Here is a 15,336-nt window from a genome sequence, read left to right as displayed (position 1 = left end):
ACCGGTAGCGTATTTCAGTACCCAACTGGACCCAGCGGCACACGGACTACCAGGATGTCTTCCTTCGCTGGCAGCAGCTTATTATGCTGTACAACAGGCTCAGACAATAACTCTAAATCATCAGACCATTCTATATATCCCACACTCTGTCGAGATTTTACTTACTAAATGTGCCACCCAACACCTAACCTCTGCAAGAACCACTAAATATGAAGTTGAACTGTTATCAAATCCAAACCTTATCATCAAAAGATGCACTATCTTAAATCCAGCCACTCTACTCCCCACGGAAGAAGACGGCGAACCCCATTCATGTGAAATGGTAACCGAATTAGTGACTAAACCACATATCAATCTAACAGATGTACCAATGTGTAACCCTGATCTAGTGTACTATGTTGACGGATCGGCCCTACGAAATGATAGGGGCCAACCTAGAGCGGCTTATGCAATTGTAACCCAGTTTAATGTTGTCGAAACAGCCTCTCTTCCAGACTCCTTTTCAGCCCAACAAGCCGAATTGTTTGCGTTAACTCGAGCCTGTATTCTGGCGTGGTGGCGCCCAAATCCTTACTTCCATGGACTGCCCGCTGTGTTCATACATTCACACATGCGGGCAAAGGGGGAATGGCAGATTATATTTTGGCAACTTGGTATGCACCAGGTATCTCGGCAATTGCAAAACAAATCTGTGAAAATTGTGTTACCTGTCAGACAATGAATCCGGGTAAGACTGAAAAAGTAGAATCTGCCTCCCACCCAAATCCAGTCGGGCCTTTTGTACATTTACAAATGGATTTTATTGAATTACCTATGTGTTTGGGATTCAAGTATGTATTAGTTATTGTAGATGTGTTCTCTAGATGGATTGAAGCCTTTCCATGTAAAAAGGCCGATGCCACTACTGTTGCTAAATGTTTGTTAAAGGAAATCGTACCGTGCTTCGGAATCCCTGCTAAGCTTTCTAGTGATAATGGGTCACATTTCACGGGAACTGTTATAAGAGAAATGTGTAAAGCTTTTCAGATTAATCAACGTTTTCATTGCAGTTATCATCCACAATCAGCTGGGCTTGTTGAAAGATATAATGGAATGTTTAAAAATAAGCTGGCAAAATTATGCAATGACACTGGAGTGAAATGGATAGAACTGCTGCCCTTAGCTTTGATGGTAATGCGATCTGCAACCAACAGAACAACAGGCCTGTCACCGCATGAGATAGTTATGGGACGTCCCCAACGACTACCTTTTACAGCACCATTTACTGCAAAACAAATGGACATACACAAAATGGAGGAAAATATGTTGAGTTATTGTATTGCACTGACCAAATATATTTCCAGCTTTCATTCACAGGTAAAGGAAGCTTAAGTCGAGCCAGCGGAAGGGAAGTGTCATAACCTGGAGCCCGGGGAATTCGTTTACATCAAAATCTTTAAAAGAAAAAGCAGTCTACAGCCAAGATTTGAAGGACCATACCAGGTCTTGCTGGCGACTAATACTGCAATCAAGGTAAAGGAAAGACCAACATGGATCCATGCGTCCCATTGCAAAAGGGCACCCAACCAGGAGGAAGGGAAGAAGGAATCAGAGGAATAGAAAAAGGAAGACTGAATAAGGAACTGTATGGACTATGGGGACTGATGGTGCTGGGCTTGACAGGGATTTGCTTTGCATTATTGATAATACCAGGGGTACAGACACGCCACCGAAGGGAACTGCAAGTAAACGTATTTATGGCACTAAGTCATAAGTATGCTCAAGAAAGAAACTTGTTGAGTTGTTGGATATGTTCCCATGTACCTGTCCACTCCAAAGGAGGTAATCCCCTGAGATCTGTCCCCTTTAACGAATCAGAAATGGTAGAATGGTTGATAGTGCAAAATAGGACAAACCTAACCAAGGTGTCAGAAACGAAGGAGCAAACAAAATGGAGGTCAGCAGGGTATAAACTTACAGCCTTCCCAGGGATGGTACCAGCCCAATTATAATAATAACCGTCAGCCACCCTTCCTAAATATTACTCCCGGAATAGGAAATCCTGAAGGTATAATATGCCTAGTGAGTGATGAGACTAAAGGACCAGAAATGGGACGCAGCAAGTGTTCCCAAATGACTAAATGGTAAGCCACAACTAATCCCACTGATGGGAGAAAGATAGCAACCGTTGGCTGGACAATGGTCTATAACAAAGCCCCAGGTGAAGGGTGGGAAGGTGAGACCACTCAAGTATGGATGGCGCAAAAGGACCAGGAGCTGACGTCCTATAATTGCACCTACTTTATTTGTGGCCATAAAGCCTACCCATGGTTACCAGCCAACTGGACAGGGTCTTGTTACTTAGGATATGTGGTACCCTTTATCAGATCAATAAAGACTCTAAGGGATGCCTATGGAAGTCATAGACTTAAACGGGATTTGACATGGCTAAACGGAATATTCAAGGTAATGGTGCCACCCTATGGAATAGCGTCAACCGAATGGCAGTTACGGGAACTGGCTAACTTAATCGAATCAGTAGCCAACGTGACTTCCCAAGCCTTTGAAGGGGTGAATGATGAAATAGTAGCTATTCGAACAGTGGCTCTCCAAAATCGTATGGCCTTAGATTATCTCCTAGCTAAGGAAGGAGGGACATGCACATTAATAGGTGGAGAATGCTGTACGTATATCCCAGATAAATCAGAAGAAATCGGCAGTCTAGCTGAATACATTAGGAAAAAGGTAATAGAGCATAAACAGACAGTTGGCCAGGATGATATCACCTTGTAGGGTTGGGCATCGGGATGGTTGGGATCCCTAGGGAGATCTGTGGTACTGGGTTTGATCATATTTCTGCTGATAATCTTCGCCCTCTATCTATTATTTGTCTTGGTTAAGTGTTGCTGTGCCAGGGTGGGAAAAACCATGTTACCTACCGAGACCATGGCTAAAGTTATGGTAGCAACAACTACTGAAGGCTCTTGTGAGGAAATGGAAATAGAGAGACTGTACAAGATCAGAATGGATTAAGTTGTTCTTGTGAAGGACAAAATGGGGGAATGTGGAAATGTATTTTTATCTAAGCTGATACCATACGGTATTTTTGTGCCCTTTTTAATATATAACAAAATGGAGTCCTGGTCCTTCCAGAAATTTCTGCATAAAACAGTCGGCTTGCATAAACAGCTAAACCTGGCTTGAAAGGGCTGATAACCACCAGACAGCTAGGAGGCAAGGCCTGCTGAGACAAGTACCACCCCTCCCACCATGGTGCTCTCCTATTGTCTATACGACACCAGTTCCACGCCACCCCACCCTTTTCGAAGTACTCAAACCACCAGCCATTATCTCTTGTAGAGACCTCATCCATTTGATGCAAAAAGATAACTGACTAGGAAACTGGACAATCCTGACACAATGCAAGGCAGGTAATAGCTCATTACCACACTCTCATCGAATAATGGCCGGCTGGCCAACTAATAACCCTGACAAAAGGAAATATCTGGAAACCATGTCAGGACAAGGATGTAGTAATTAACTCTTTATCTGTATTCACTGACTGCGAGACAGAGCCAATACACAGGGAGAGGCCATAACTTGGGTTTTACTGTATAAATATCTCGTGAAACTGTACCATTACGGAGGTGTTCACTTAGCCATTGACTGAGTGTGACCTTTCCCTTGCTAGCAAGTAAATTAAAGAAACTTCTGCCGGAGCTGAAGATGTCTGAGTCATTTATCGGAGGTCGAGATTTCGACACTTCCCGGCACTGTCGTGGCCAAAGAGGGGAGCAGGGTGTTTCGGGTCAAACTTTCAAATGGACTCATTCACTGGAAACACTTGGACCAAATCAAACTCAGATTCACAGATTATCCTGAGCAACCCACCTTGGACCCTACCTTTTTTGATCCCGCAACATACACACCAGTGGCAACCGGCACCACGGTTGACCACGAAGCAGAACCCATCATCCACAGCAGCCCAGCAGGGCCCAACACACCAGGCAGCCCAGCAAGGCCAGCAGCACAGCAGCCCAGCAAGGGCCCAACAAATAATTCAACAACACCAGCTTTCAAACCGAGACGATCAACCAGGGCAAGAAGGGCCCCAGATCGACTCACATTGTAAATAGTTACACTATTGACTTTTGGGGGGGCACGGAGGGGGGGAGGGGGAAAGAGTGTTCTATATGTAAACTTGTATTTATTCTGTACAGCCACCAGAGGGCTCATCCCCTGGAGTCCCAAGGGGTCCCATAATCCCTTGGGAGCACAGGTATTTAAGGAGGCTTCACAGGTTGGAGAGGCAATCTGGAGACCTGCAATAAAAGACTGTCACACTTTACTTTGAGCTCACAGTGTTCAGTCTGACTCTTTCTCCATACACAACAGAACTGTAGTGACCTTAGTCCGTTTATTGCAGCTCCTCGAGTGAGGACACCAAGAGGTGAGCTCCCTTTTATCCTTGGTTACCTGCAGTGTACAGGTGACCCTTAGGTCTCCAGCAGTAGTACCTTCTGGTGGTACAGGTATGGTGTATACAGGGTGAAGGTACATTCAATGGTCTAGTGTTGCAGTACATACATTAACATACATACATAACACCCTTGACATCAAGTCAGCATTTGACCGAGTGTGGCATCAAGGAGCCCTAGTAAAATTGAAGTCAATGATGTCAGGGGAAAAACTGGCTGGAGTCATACCTAGCTCAAAGGAAGTTGGTTGTAGTTGTTGGAGGTCAATCATTACAGCCTTAAGACATCGCTGCAGGAGTTCCTCAGGGCAGTGTCCTGGGTCCAACCATCTTCAGCTGCTTCATCATAAGGGCAGAGATGGGGATGTTTGCTGATGATTGCACAGTGTTCAGTGCCATTCACAACTCCTCAGATAATGGAGCAGTCCATGCCTGCATGCAGCAAGTCCTGGACGACATTCAGGCTTGGCTGATAAGTGACAAGTAATATTCATGCCACACAAGTGTCAGGCAATGACTATCTCCAACCACCACAAGAGTCTAACCACCGCCCTGTGACGTTCAATGGCATTACCATCGTCGAATCCTCCATTATTAACATCCTGGCGGTCACATTGACCAGAAACTTAACTGGACCAGCCACATAAATACTCTGGCAACAAGAGCAGGTCAGAGGCTGGGCATTCTGCGGCGAGTGTCTCACCTCCTGACTCCCCAAAGCCTTTCCACCATCTCCAAGGCACGTCAGGAGTGTGATGGAATACTCTCCACTTGTCTGGATGAGTGCAGCTCCAACAACACTCAAGAAGCTCGACACCTGCTTGATTGGCCACCACCTTAAACATTCACTCTCTCCATCACCGGCGTACCGTGTCTGAAGTGTGTACCATTTACAAAATGCATTGCAGCAACTCGCCAATGCTTCTTCGACTTCACCTCCCAAACCCTCAACCTCTATCACCTAGAAGAACAAGGGCAGCAGGCACATAGGATCACCTTCAACTTCCCCTCCAAGTCACATACTATCCTGTCGTTCCTTCATCGTCGCTGGGTCAAAATCCTGGAACTCCCTCCCTAACAACATTATGGGAGTACATTCATCACACGGATTGCAGTGGTACAAGAAGGCGGCTCACCACCACCTTCTCAAGGGCATTTAGGGACGGGCAATAAATGCTGGGCTTGCCAGCTACGCCCAGGAATTAATAAAAAGTGTTCCAGTTTATCAATATTCAACTTGTCCATGACTACCAGCAATGCATCATGTATGTAAATGCATAATACTCTGTCAGCTCACACAATGCCTTCATGTTAAGGTAGAAGAGTATGACAACCCTATTTCAGGGTTCTGTCTATGGTTGTTTGGAACCAGCGATACCCTCTTCAGCTGTAGTTGATTTCTGAGTCCACCAATTGCGACACAAATTAGTTGACCCAGAAAACACCTTGGGGTGAGCAGCATACACTTTTGGCGGGCCGAAATAAACATCTGCTAAAGGTCTACCAGCACATCAACTTTAGGGAAAGCACAAGCTGTTATGTCTTAGGCCAGGGGATGAAAAGTTGATTAAAGCACTCGAGTTATTGCCCAGTTAAATGAGTGTTTCTCACAATATAGTCTAAGCCCAACTTACTGGGGGATTTGTTAGTGGAATTAGTACCCACTGCCCAGTTATAGGAGCCTTTGAGGCACACATCAATCTGTGATACTGAAGGAAGTTATAAAGATGATCAAGTGGATTTGACCCAGTAGTGTCAGTGCCCAGTTACAGGCAGCTTTGTCAGAGTGGGACTAATGCACAGTTACAGGAGTGGCTGATGGACACATTCCTGGACGTATTATTTTGCTGTGTAGTGTGTGCCCCAGCTATAGGAATAGGTGTTACAGCTGCAAGAGCATGACATGCAACTCTTTTGGGGGAACAAAATAAACATTAGATCAAGTGCTCCCCCCCGCCCCCGGCTCTGGGGGACACTCCAGACACTTATACCTGCCCTCTTTTTTTGTGTTTTTTTTCCTTTTGTGATTTTTTTTGGGGCATTAAAATCATATAATTTACAAGTGCCCCCTATAAAAGGGGAGGGGGACACTAAAACCCGGCAATTAAAACAAATTAAACTTTAAAACATGTAAAATCAAATTAAAATTTGGTTGCGGGGGGTGATAATGCACTCCAGTCCCTCAGAGCATGACATGCAAATCTTTTGGGGGCAAACATAAACATTAAATCACGTGCCCCCCGATCTGGGGGACACTCCAAACATTTCCCAAGGCCCTTTTTTTTTGTTTTTTTTGTAGGTTTTTTTTTGTGTTTTTTTTTAGGGCATTAAAATTCCATATTTTACAAGTGCCCCCTATAAAAGGGGAGGGGGACACTAAAAACACCGGCAATTAAAACAAATTAAACTTTAAAACATAAAATCAAATTAAAATTTGGTTGCCGGGGGTGATAATGCACTCCAGTCCCTCAGAGCATGACATGCAACTCTTTTAGCGGGGGGGAACAAAATAAACATTAGATCAAGTGCTCCCCCCCGCCCCCGGCTCTGGGGGACACTCCAGACACTTATACCTGCCCTCTTTTTTTGTGTTTTTTTTCCTTTTGTGATTTTTTTTGGGGCATTAAAATCATATAATTTACAAGTGCCCCCTATAAAAGGGGAGGGGGACACTAAAACCCGGCAATTAAAACAAATTAAACTTTAAAACATGTAAAATCAAATTAAAATTTGGTTGCAGGGGGTGATAATGCACTCCAGTCCCTCAGAGCATGACATGCAAATCTTTTGGGGGCAAACATAAACATTAAATCACGTGCCCCCCGATCTGGGGGACACTCCAAACATTTCCCAAGACCCATTTTTTTTGTTTTTTTTGAAGGTTTTTTTTTGTGTTTTTTTTTAGGGCATTAAAATTCCATATTTTACAAGTGCCCCCTATAAAAGGGGAGGGGGACACTAAAAACACCGGCAATTAAAACAAATTAAACTTTAAAACATAAAATCAAATTAAAATTTGGTTGCCGGGGGTGATAATGCACTCCAGTCCCTCAGAGCATGACATGCAACTCTTTTAGCGGGGGGGAACAAAATAAACATTAGATCAAGTGCCCCCCGATCTGGGGGACACTCCAGACATTTAACTGCCCCTTTTTCTAATAAATGTTTATTTTTGTTTTTTTGGGGGGGTTTTTTGTGATTTTTTTGGGGGCATTAAAACCACATATTTTACAAGTGCCCCCTATAAAAGGGGAGGGGGACACTAACATCCGGCAATTAAAACAAATTAAACTTTAAAACAAATAAAATCAAATTAAAATTTGGTTGCCGGGGGTGACAAATGCACTCCAGTCCCTCAGAGCATGACATGCATCCCCAGCCTGCCACAGCCAGGTGCAGACGTACGATTATGAAGATGCAGGCGGGCGTCAGTACCTGTTGGCAGAAACACACCAGCATCTCACAGCTTCTTGGGGCTTGCAATCTGAGTGAGGGGGAGGAGTTCTTGCCCAGTTACATAAATATCTAATACACACACACAGCGTGTCACAGCTCCTGTAAGGTTGCAGTGCCTTGCCCGAGGAGCCTGTGACAGTTTCTGAAAGTTTTTAAACAGTGTGGTGCGCGCCCCAAATTATAGTCTTTGTCAAATGAGCAGCAGGAGCCGGAGCCTAGGCTGGTGCACACAGCAGGAGCAGGAGCCGGGCTGGTGCACATAGGCAGGAGCCGGGGCTGGTGCACACAGCAGCCTGGCACAGTTCCTACAGGACTGGAAGCCAGGTTGCCTCTTTCCTTGCTCTGTCACAACCCCCCATTGTGTGTGTTTCGCCCTCAAGCTGTCGGCAATTGGCGGGCTGCAGGGAGGGAACGCTCTGATTGACGTGGCGACTGGCCACTGGCGAGCGCGAGGAGAACAATCGGCAGTGCCCATCGAGCGAGCGCGTGCGACCAATGGGGTGGCGGCGGGGGCGGGGCTTGAGCGGAGTGTTGTTTGTCGGAGCGGCTGTCAATCAGCCGCTTTAAATGTCTGTAGTGCGGCCCGCGAGCGCTACGTGAGCCTGGCCCGAGCCGTCCCCAGTACCGATCCAAGGAGAGCCTGAGCCCGGCCTGGCCCGGCGCGGCGCCGTCCCCGGTACCGGAGAGTCTGAGCCCGGCCCCGAGCCGTCCCCCGGAGAGCCTGAGCCCGGCCCACGGACACACCGTCAGTTCACCGGGTAGATGACAGCCAGATCGGCGCCGGCACCATGAACAACCAGGAGGACGAAGGCGCGCGCAGGACCAAGCAAAGGTTTGAAGAATTGTGTCAGAAATTGAACATGGACGAATGTGCAAAAGGCGAGGCTTGGGCGAGTTACCAGAGCATCAGCAGGAACTACACGCTGGAGGTGGGTGAGGAGATAGTGAGAGTGAAGGAGAGGGTGAAAAAGTGAGTGAGATGGGTGAGAGGAAGTGAGGAGAGAGTGAGGTGAGAGAGGAAGCGAGGAGAGAGTGAGAGTGCTGCAGTGTTTTCGCAGAGGATTTGGAAGTAGTCGCAGCGGGGCTTAGTAAATAAACCCCACTGACAGCTGGGGCAGGGCCAGTTGAACGTGTGAATATTCAGCATGCCAGAAATACAAAAAAACAAACTATTGCGATCAGTCCGTTTTGAAGTTAATGTTTGTCCTGCTTTTCACGAGGGGCTGAGTGAGTTTGCTGCCGAACACGACTGGAAATAGGCCTGCTCATCGGTGGTGCCATTTAAAGCAGCGTCCTGACTCGGTTAAACTAATCTGCACGCTGAAATTCAACAGTGCCGCAGGTTGCAAAAGCAATCAGCCTTGTGGTGGAAAGAATTGTTTACATCCTCCTTAAGAGGAAGCACCGGAAGAACGTGCAGTTTGTTTATGCTGTGGTCTTGTGTTGTGCGTAACATATACAGACGAGGAAGGCCATCTAATTCTGGAAAATAAAACCGGAGTGTTCCCCATCACAACATCCAGTAGTTTCTCGAATGATTCCGGGATTTTTGCACCAACTACCCTACCTCGAAGTGCATTCTGAGTGTTGATCACTCTGTGACAAACTACTTCGTGCTATTAATCGTAAATTAGTGTTATGCCAGTTTGAGTTTGTGACTGTTGCCCTACTGTCACAGTTTAAGTTGAAATTAAAAATTGCATTTATATAGCGTCTTTCGCTTCCTCAGCACATCCCAAAGCACTTTTACAACCAATTTAGTTACTGTTGAAATGCAATCACTATTGTTTGTAGGCAACGGTACCATAGAGGTAATGTTACTGGACTAATCCAGAGGCCTGGACTAATGATCCAGAGACGCGAGTTCAAATCCCACCATGGCAGCTGGGGAATTTAAATTCAATTAAATAAATCTGGAATAAAAAGCTAGTGGCAGTAATGATCATGAAACTACCGGATTGTCGTAAAAAACCATCTGGTTCACTTTAGGGAAGGAAATCTGCCGTTCAAACCTGGTCTGGCCGATGTGACTCCAGACCCACAGTAATGTGGTTGACTCTTAACTGCCATTCAGTTGTAACAAAATCGCAACGAGAAACAATAAGATTAGAACCGGATGGACCACCCGGCATTTACCTCAGCTACGGACGACAACGGCACACCCAGCCCAGTCGACCCTGCAAAGTCCTCCTCACCAACATCTGGAACTTGTGCCAAAATTGGGAGAGCTGTCCCAGAGACTAATCAAACAGCCTGATATAGTCATACTCACAGAATCATACTTTCAGCCATTGTCCCAGACTCCTCCATCACCATCCCTGGCAATGCCCTGTCCCACTGACAGGTGGTGGCACAGTCGGAAGGGAGTGGCTCTGGGAGTCCTCTGGACCCCATGAAGTCTCACGGCTTCAGGTCAAGCATGGGCAAGGAACCCTCCTGCTGATTACCACCTACTGCTCTCTCAGCTGATGAATCCATACCCCTCCATGTTGAACACTTCTTGGAAGAAACACTGAGAGTAGCAAGGGCACAGAATGTACTCTGGGTGGGGGACTTCAATGTCCATCACCAAGAGTGGCTCGGTAGCATTACTGCTGCATGAGCCCTGAAGGACAAGGCTTCCAGACTGGGCCTGCAGCAGGTGGTGAGAGAACCGACACGAGGAAAAAACCTACTTGACCTCGTTCTCCCCAGTCTACCTGTCGCAGATGCATCTGCCCATGACAGCACTGGTAGCAGTGACCACCACACAATCATTGTGGAGACAAAGTCCCGTCTTCACACTGAGGACACTTTCCATCGTGCTGTGGCACTACAACTGTGCTAAATGGGATAGACTCAGAACAGATCTAGTAGCTAAAAGCTGGGTATCCATGAGGCGCTGTGGGCCATCAGCAGCAGCAGAATTGTATACCACCATGTAACCACATGACCTGGCATATCCCTCATTCTACCATTACCATCAAGCCAGAGGACCAACCGAGGGGGACACAGTCTCAGGGTAAGAGGTAGGCCATTTAAGACAGAGATGAGGAGGAATTTCTTCACTCAGAGGGTTGCGAATCTTTGGAATTCTCTGCCCCAGAGGGCTGTGTTCAGTCTCTGAATATATTCAAGGCTGAGATAGATAGATTTTTGGAGACTAGGGGAATCAAGGTATATGGTGATCGGGTGGGAAAGTGGAGTTGAGGTCGATGATCAGCCATGATCTTATTGAATGGCGGAGCAGGCTCGAGGGGCCATATGGTCTACTCCTGCTCCTATTTAGGTTCTTAACCCTGGTTCAATGAGAAGGCCAGAAGCAGCAGCATGTGTACCTAAAAATGAGGTGCCAATCTGGGGAACCTGCAATACATGCATACTAAAAAGTGGAAGCAGCATGCCACAGACCAGTCTAAGGGATCCCACAATCAACGGATCAGATCAAAGTTCTGCAGTCTTGCCACATCCAGTCGTGAATGGTGGTGGACCATTAAACAACTAACGGGAGGCGGCGGCTTCATGAATATCCCTATCCTCAATGATGGTGGAGCCCAGCACGTGAGTGCAAAAGACAAAGCTGAAGTGTTTGCAAACCGCCTCCTGAGGTCCCCACCATCACAGAAGCCAGTTTCAGCCAATTCGATTCATGCCATGTGATGTCAAGAAACGGCTGAGCGCACTGGATACAGCAAAGGCTATGGGCCCAGATAATATCCCGGTTGTTGTGCTGACGGCTTCTGCTCTAGCCAAGCTGTTCTAGTACAGCTACAACACTAACATCTATCCGCCAATGTGGGAAACTGCCCAGGTATGTCCTGTCCACAAAAAGCAGGACAAATCCAATCCGGCCAATTACCACCCCATCAGTCTACCCTCAATCATCAGCAAAGTGATGGAAGATGTCGTCAACAGTGCTATCAAGCGGCACTTACTCACCAATAACCTGCTCACCGATGCCCAGTTTGGGTTCTGCGAGTACCACTTGGCTCCAGACCTGACTACAGCCTTGGTCCAAATATGGACAGAAGAGCTGAATTCCAGAGGTGAGGTGAGAGTAACTGCCCTTGACATCAAGGCAGCATTTGACCGAGTGTGGCGTCAAGGAGCCCTACTAAAATTGAAGTCCATAGGAATTGGGAAAAACTCTCCACTGGCTGGAGTCCTACCTAACACAAAGAAAGATGGTTGAAGGTCAATCATCACAGCCCCAGGACATCACTGCAGGGGTTACTCAGGGCAGTGTCCGAGGCCCAACCATCTTCAGTTGCTTCATCGATGACCTTCGCTCCATCATAAGGTCAGAAGTGGGGATGTTCGTTGATGACTGCACAGTGTTCAGTGCCATTCGCAACGCCTCAGATAATGGAGCAGCCCATGCCTACATGCAGCAAGATCTGGATGACATTCAGGTTTGGCCCGATAAGTGGCAAGTAACATTTGTGTCACACGTGCCAGGCAATGACCATCTTCAACAAGCAAGAGTCTAACCACCGCCCCTTGACATTTAATGGCATTACCATCACTGAATCCCTCCCCCCACCCCCAAAACATCCTGGGGTTCACCATTAACCAGAAACTTAACTGGACCAGCTACGTAAATACTGGGGCAACAAGAGCAGATCAGAGGCTGGGTATTCTGCGGCGTGTGTCTCACCTCCTGACTCCCCAAAGCCTTTCTGCCATCTACAAGGCATAGTCAGTAGTGTGATGGAATATTCTCCACTTGCCTGGATGAGTGCAGCTCCAATAACATTCAAGAAGCTCAACACCATCAAGGACAAAGCAGCCCACTTGATTGGTACCCCATCCATCACCTTAAACATTCATTCACTCCCTTCATTATCGGCGTACCTGCAGTGTGTACCATCTTTTAGATGCACTATAGCAACTTGCCAAGGTTTCTTTGGCAACACCTCCCAAACCCATGATCTCGAAGGACAAGGGCAGCAGGCCCATGGGAACACCACCACCTCCACGTTCCCCTCTAAGTCACACACCATCCTGACTTGGAAGTATATCATTATTCCTTCATCGTCGCAGGGTCAAAATCCTGGAATTCCCTCCCTAACAACACTGCGAGAGTACCTTCATCACACAGTCCGCAATGTTTCAAGCTGGCGGCTCACCGCCACCTTCTCAAGGGTAGTTAGAGATGGGCAATAAATGCCAGCGACGCCCACATCCCATGAACGAATTTAAAAAAAAACATATTGCACACAGCAAGGTCTTACTATCAGCAATGAGATGAATGACTACTTAGTCTGTTTTGTTAGTGCTAGTTTAAAGATAAATGTTGGCTCTTTTACTAGTGCCATTGGTAGGTTTACATCCATTTAAGAGGGCAGATAGGGCCTCAATTTAATGTCTCATCCAAAAGTCAAACAGTGTAGCATACCGCTCAGTGCTGTACTAAAATGTCAGTCTAGTGAATATGCACAAATTCTGGAGTGGAGTTTCAATCCACAAATTTCTGATTTTGACTCTTTTGGATTTACATTTTCTATTTTGTTTACTATCTTGTATACTAATATTAACTCTGCTCTTGATTGCCTACTTTCAGGACTCGAGCCCATGTTTCTCTCCTGTTTGTTTCTAACTTTATATGCTAGGCATCAACCTAGTGGCACTTCGGCAACATTTCCAGAGCTTGAATGTCTCCGTTCAGTTTTGCTGACCAAAACTGGACTCACTGATTTATGGGGCCATTATTAAAATAGATGGTTAGCAGTTATGTAAAAGCATAGATTTTATTTACATCAACATGATTCCAACCAACACTTGCCTCCTTTCCTGTCTATGCGTTGTCCCTTTCCAGCTTCGTGCTCACTTCTCCCACAATTCCCAGTATCAATCCCTTCAATCTGGTTTCTGCCTTGCCGACAATGACAACCATCTTGGTCAACGTTACCAGCTGCATACTTTGCAATCACTTCTTGGCCTCCCCATAGTGTTTAACACAGTCGACCACGTCATCACCTCACGCTGCCTCTTTGGCCTTGCCTATGTTCACAAGGTCACCTGTTCCATCTCAGCCAGAGCATCTTCAGTATTGGTTTCTCTACCCACCTCTGTACCATCACCCCTGACGTGCCCCATGGTTATATACTTGGCCTCCTCCTTTTCCTCATTTACATGTTGCCCCATCGTGACACTATTCATAGGCACCACCTCCACAGCCATCTCTGTTTTGTCAGCCTGCATGTCTGATATTAAGTCATGGATGAGCTATAATTTCCTCCAATACGAATCTCAGGGAGACTAAAACCATCTTGCAAACCCCTCCTTTCTTGAGTCCCAGCTGTAGTCCTCCAATGTTGGCCTCCATGTTCCACCAATATCAGTAGAGTTGTCAGCCATTTCTCTCAAACTTCCCCTTTAAACCCCCTCTGCAATTGCTCTCTCTCTGTTTAAAAAATGTTCACGGCACCCTATCTTTTCAACTGTGCCTTTGGTCATTTTTCCTAACACTTCCATTACTGCTTAGTGTCTGTTTCTCCTTTAATGGAGGGCTTTGTGAAATGTTCTATGTAAAGCTGCAATATAAATGCGAGTTGTAGGGTAGGATAAGATATGAAAAGTGCAAACATCTTGGGTACTCCACGTTACTGGGTTTAACTCTTGAGCTGCTTGTAGCTTAGAGATACGTGTTTCCATTTATTGATTTAGGCTGAGTGCTATGAAGCCAGTGTATATTTTCATGTGATGGCATATTTCAGAAAATATCCTTCAGAAAGAGAGTACTCCATACAATACTTTAATTATTCTTTAAAAAAACTGAGTTTCGCAGATAATCCAGCAACTGTTGAGAAAGAATTGCAGTCAGATTCTCAAAATGGAAATGCAGTTTTATTACATCACACCAGCTGTAAGAAACAAACAGGGACAGACTGGAGAAAACTTTTTAGACATTCTTTTGTACAGATGCAACTGAAACTTATTTCAATGAAGTGCACTCAACTTAAAGATAACCATGTGCAGCAATTTAAGAACCTAAGAAATAGGAGCAGGAGTAGGCCAAACAGCCCCTCGAGCCTGCTTCACCATTTAATACGATCATGGCTGATCCGATCATGGACTCGGGTCCACTTCCCTGCCCGCACTCCATAACCCCTTATTTCCTTATTGTTTAAGGAACTGTCTATTTCTGTCTTAAATTTATTCAATGTCCCAGCTTCCACAGCTCTCTGAGGCAGCAAATTCCACAGATCCACAACCCTCTGAGAGAAGAAATTTCTTCTCATCTCAGTTTTAAATGGGAGGCCCCTTATTCTAAGATCATGCCCTCTAGTTCTAGTCTCCCCCATCAGTGGAAACATCCTCTCTGCATCTACCTTGTCAAGTCCCCTCATAATCTTATACGTTTCGATAAGATCACCTCTCATTCTTCTGAATTCCAATGAGTAGAGGTCCAACCTACTCAACCTTTTCTCATAAGTCAACCC

General features: G+C 46.0%; 1 protein-coding gene across 3 annotated transcripts in view; it reads left to right on the top strand.

The window, feature by feature from the left end:
- The first annotated feature begins 8,429 nt into the window (after positions 1-8,429).
- The window catches only part of rbl2 (retinoblastoma-like 2 (p130)), a 210,997-nt gene continuing 204,090 nt past the window's right edge, over positions 8,430-15,336 (top strand). For all 3 annotated transcript variants that reach the window (XM_070898000.1, XM_070897999.1, XM_070898003.1), the window contains exon 1: positions 8,430-8,841. In XM_070898000.1, the coding sequence (XP_070754101.1) occupies positions 8,701-8,841 (141 nt within the window). In that variant the 5' untranslated portion in view covers positions 8,430-8,700. The remainder of the gene's footprint in view (positions 8,842-15,336) is intronic.

This window comes from Pristiophorus japonicus, chromosome 13 (assembly GCF_044704955.1).
Source record: "Pristiophorus japonicus isolate sPriJap1 chromosome 13, sPriJap1.hap1, whole genome shotgun sequence".
NCBI classification, from domain to species: Eukaryota; Metazoa; Chordata; class Chondrichthyes; family Pristiophoridae; genus Pristiophorus; species Pristiophorus japonicus.
This window is presented reverse-complemented; position numbering and strand designations above follow the sequence as displayed.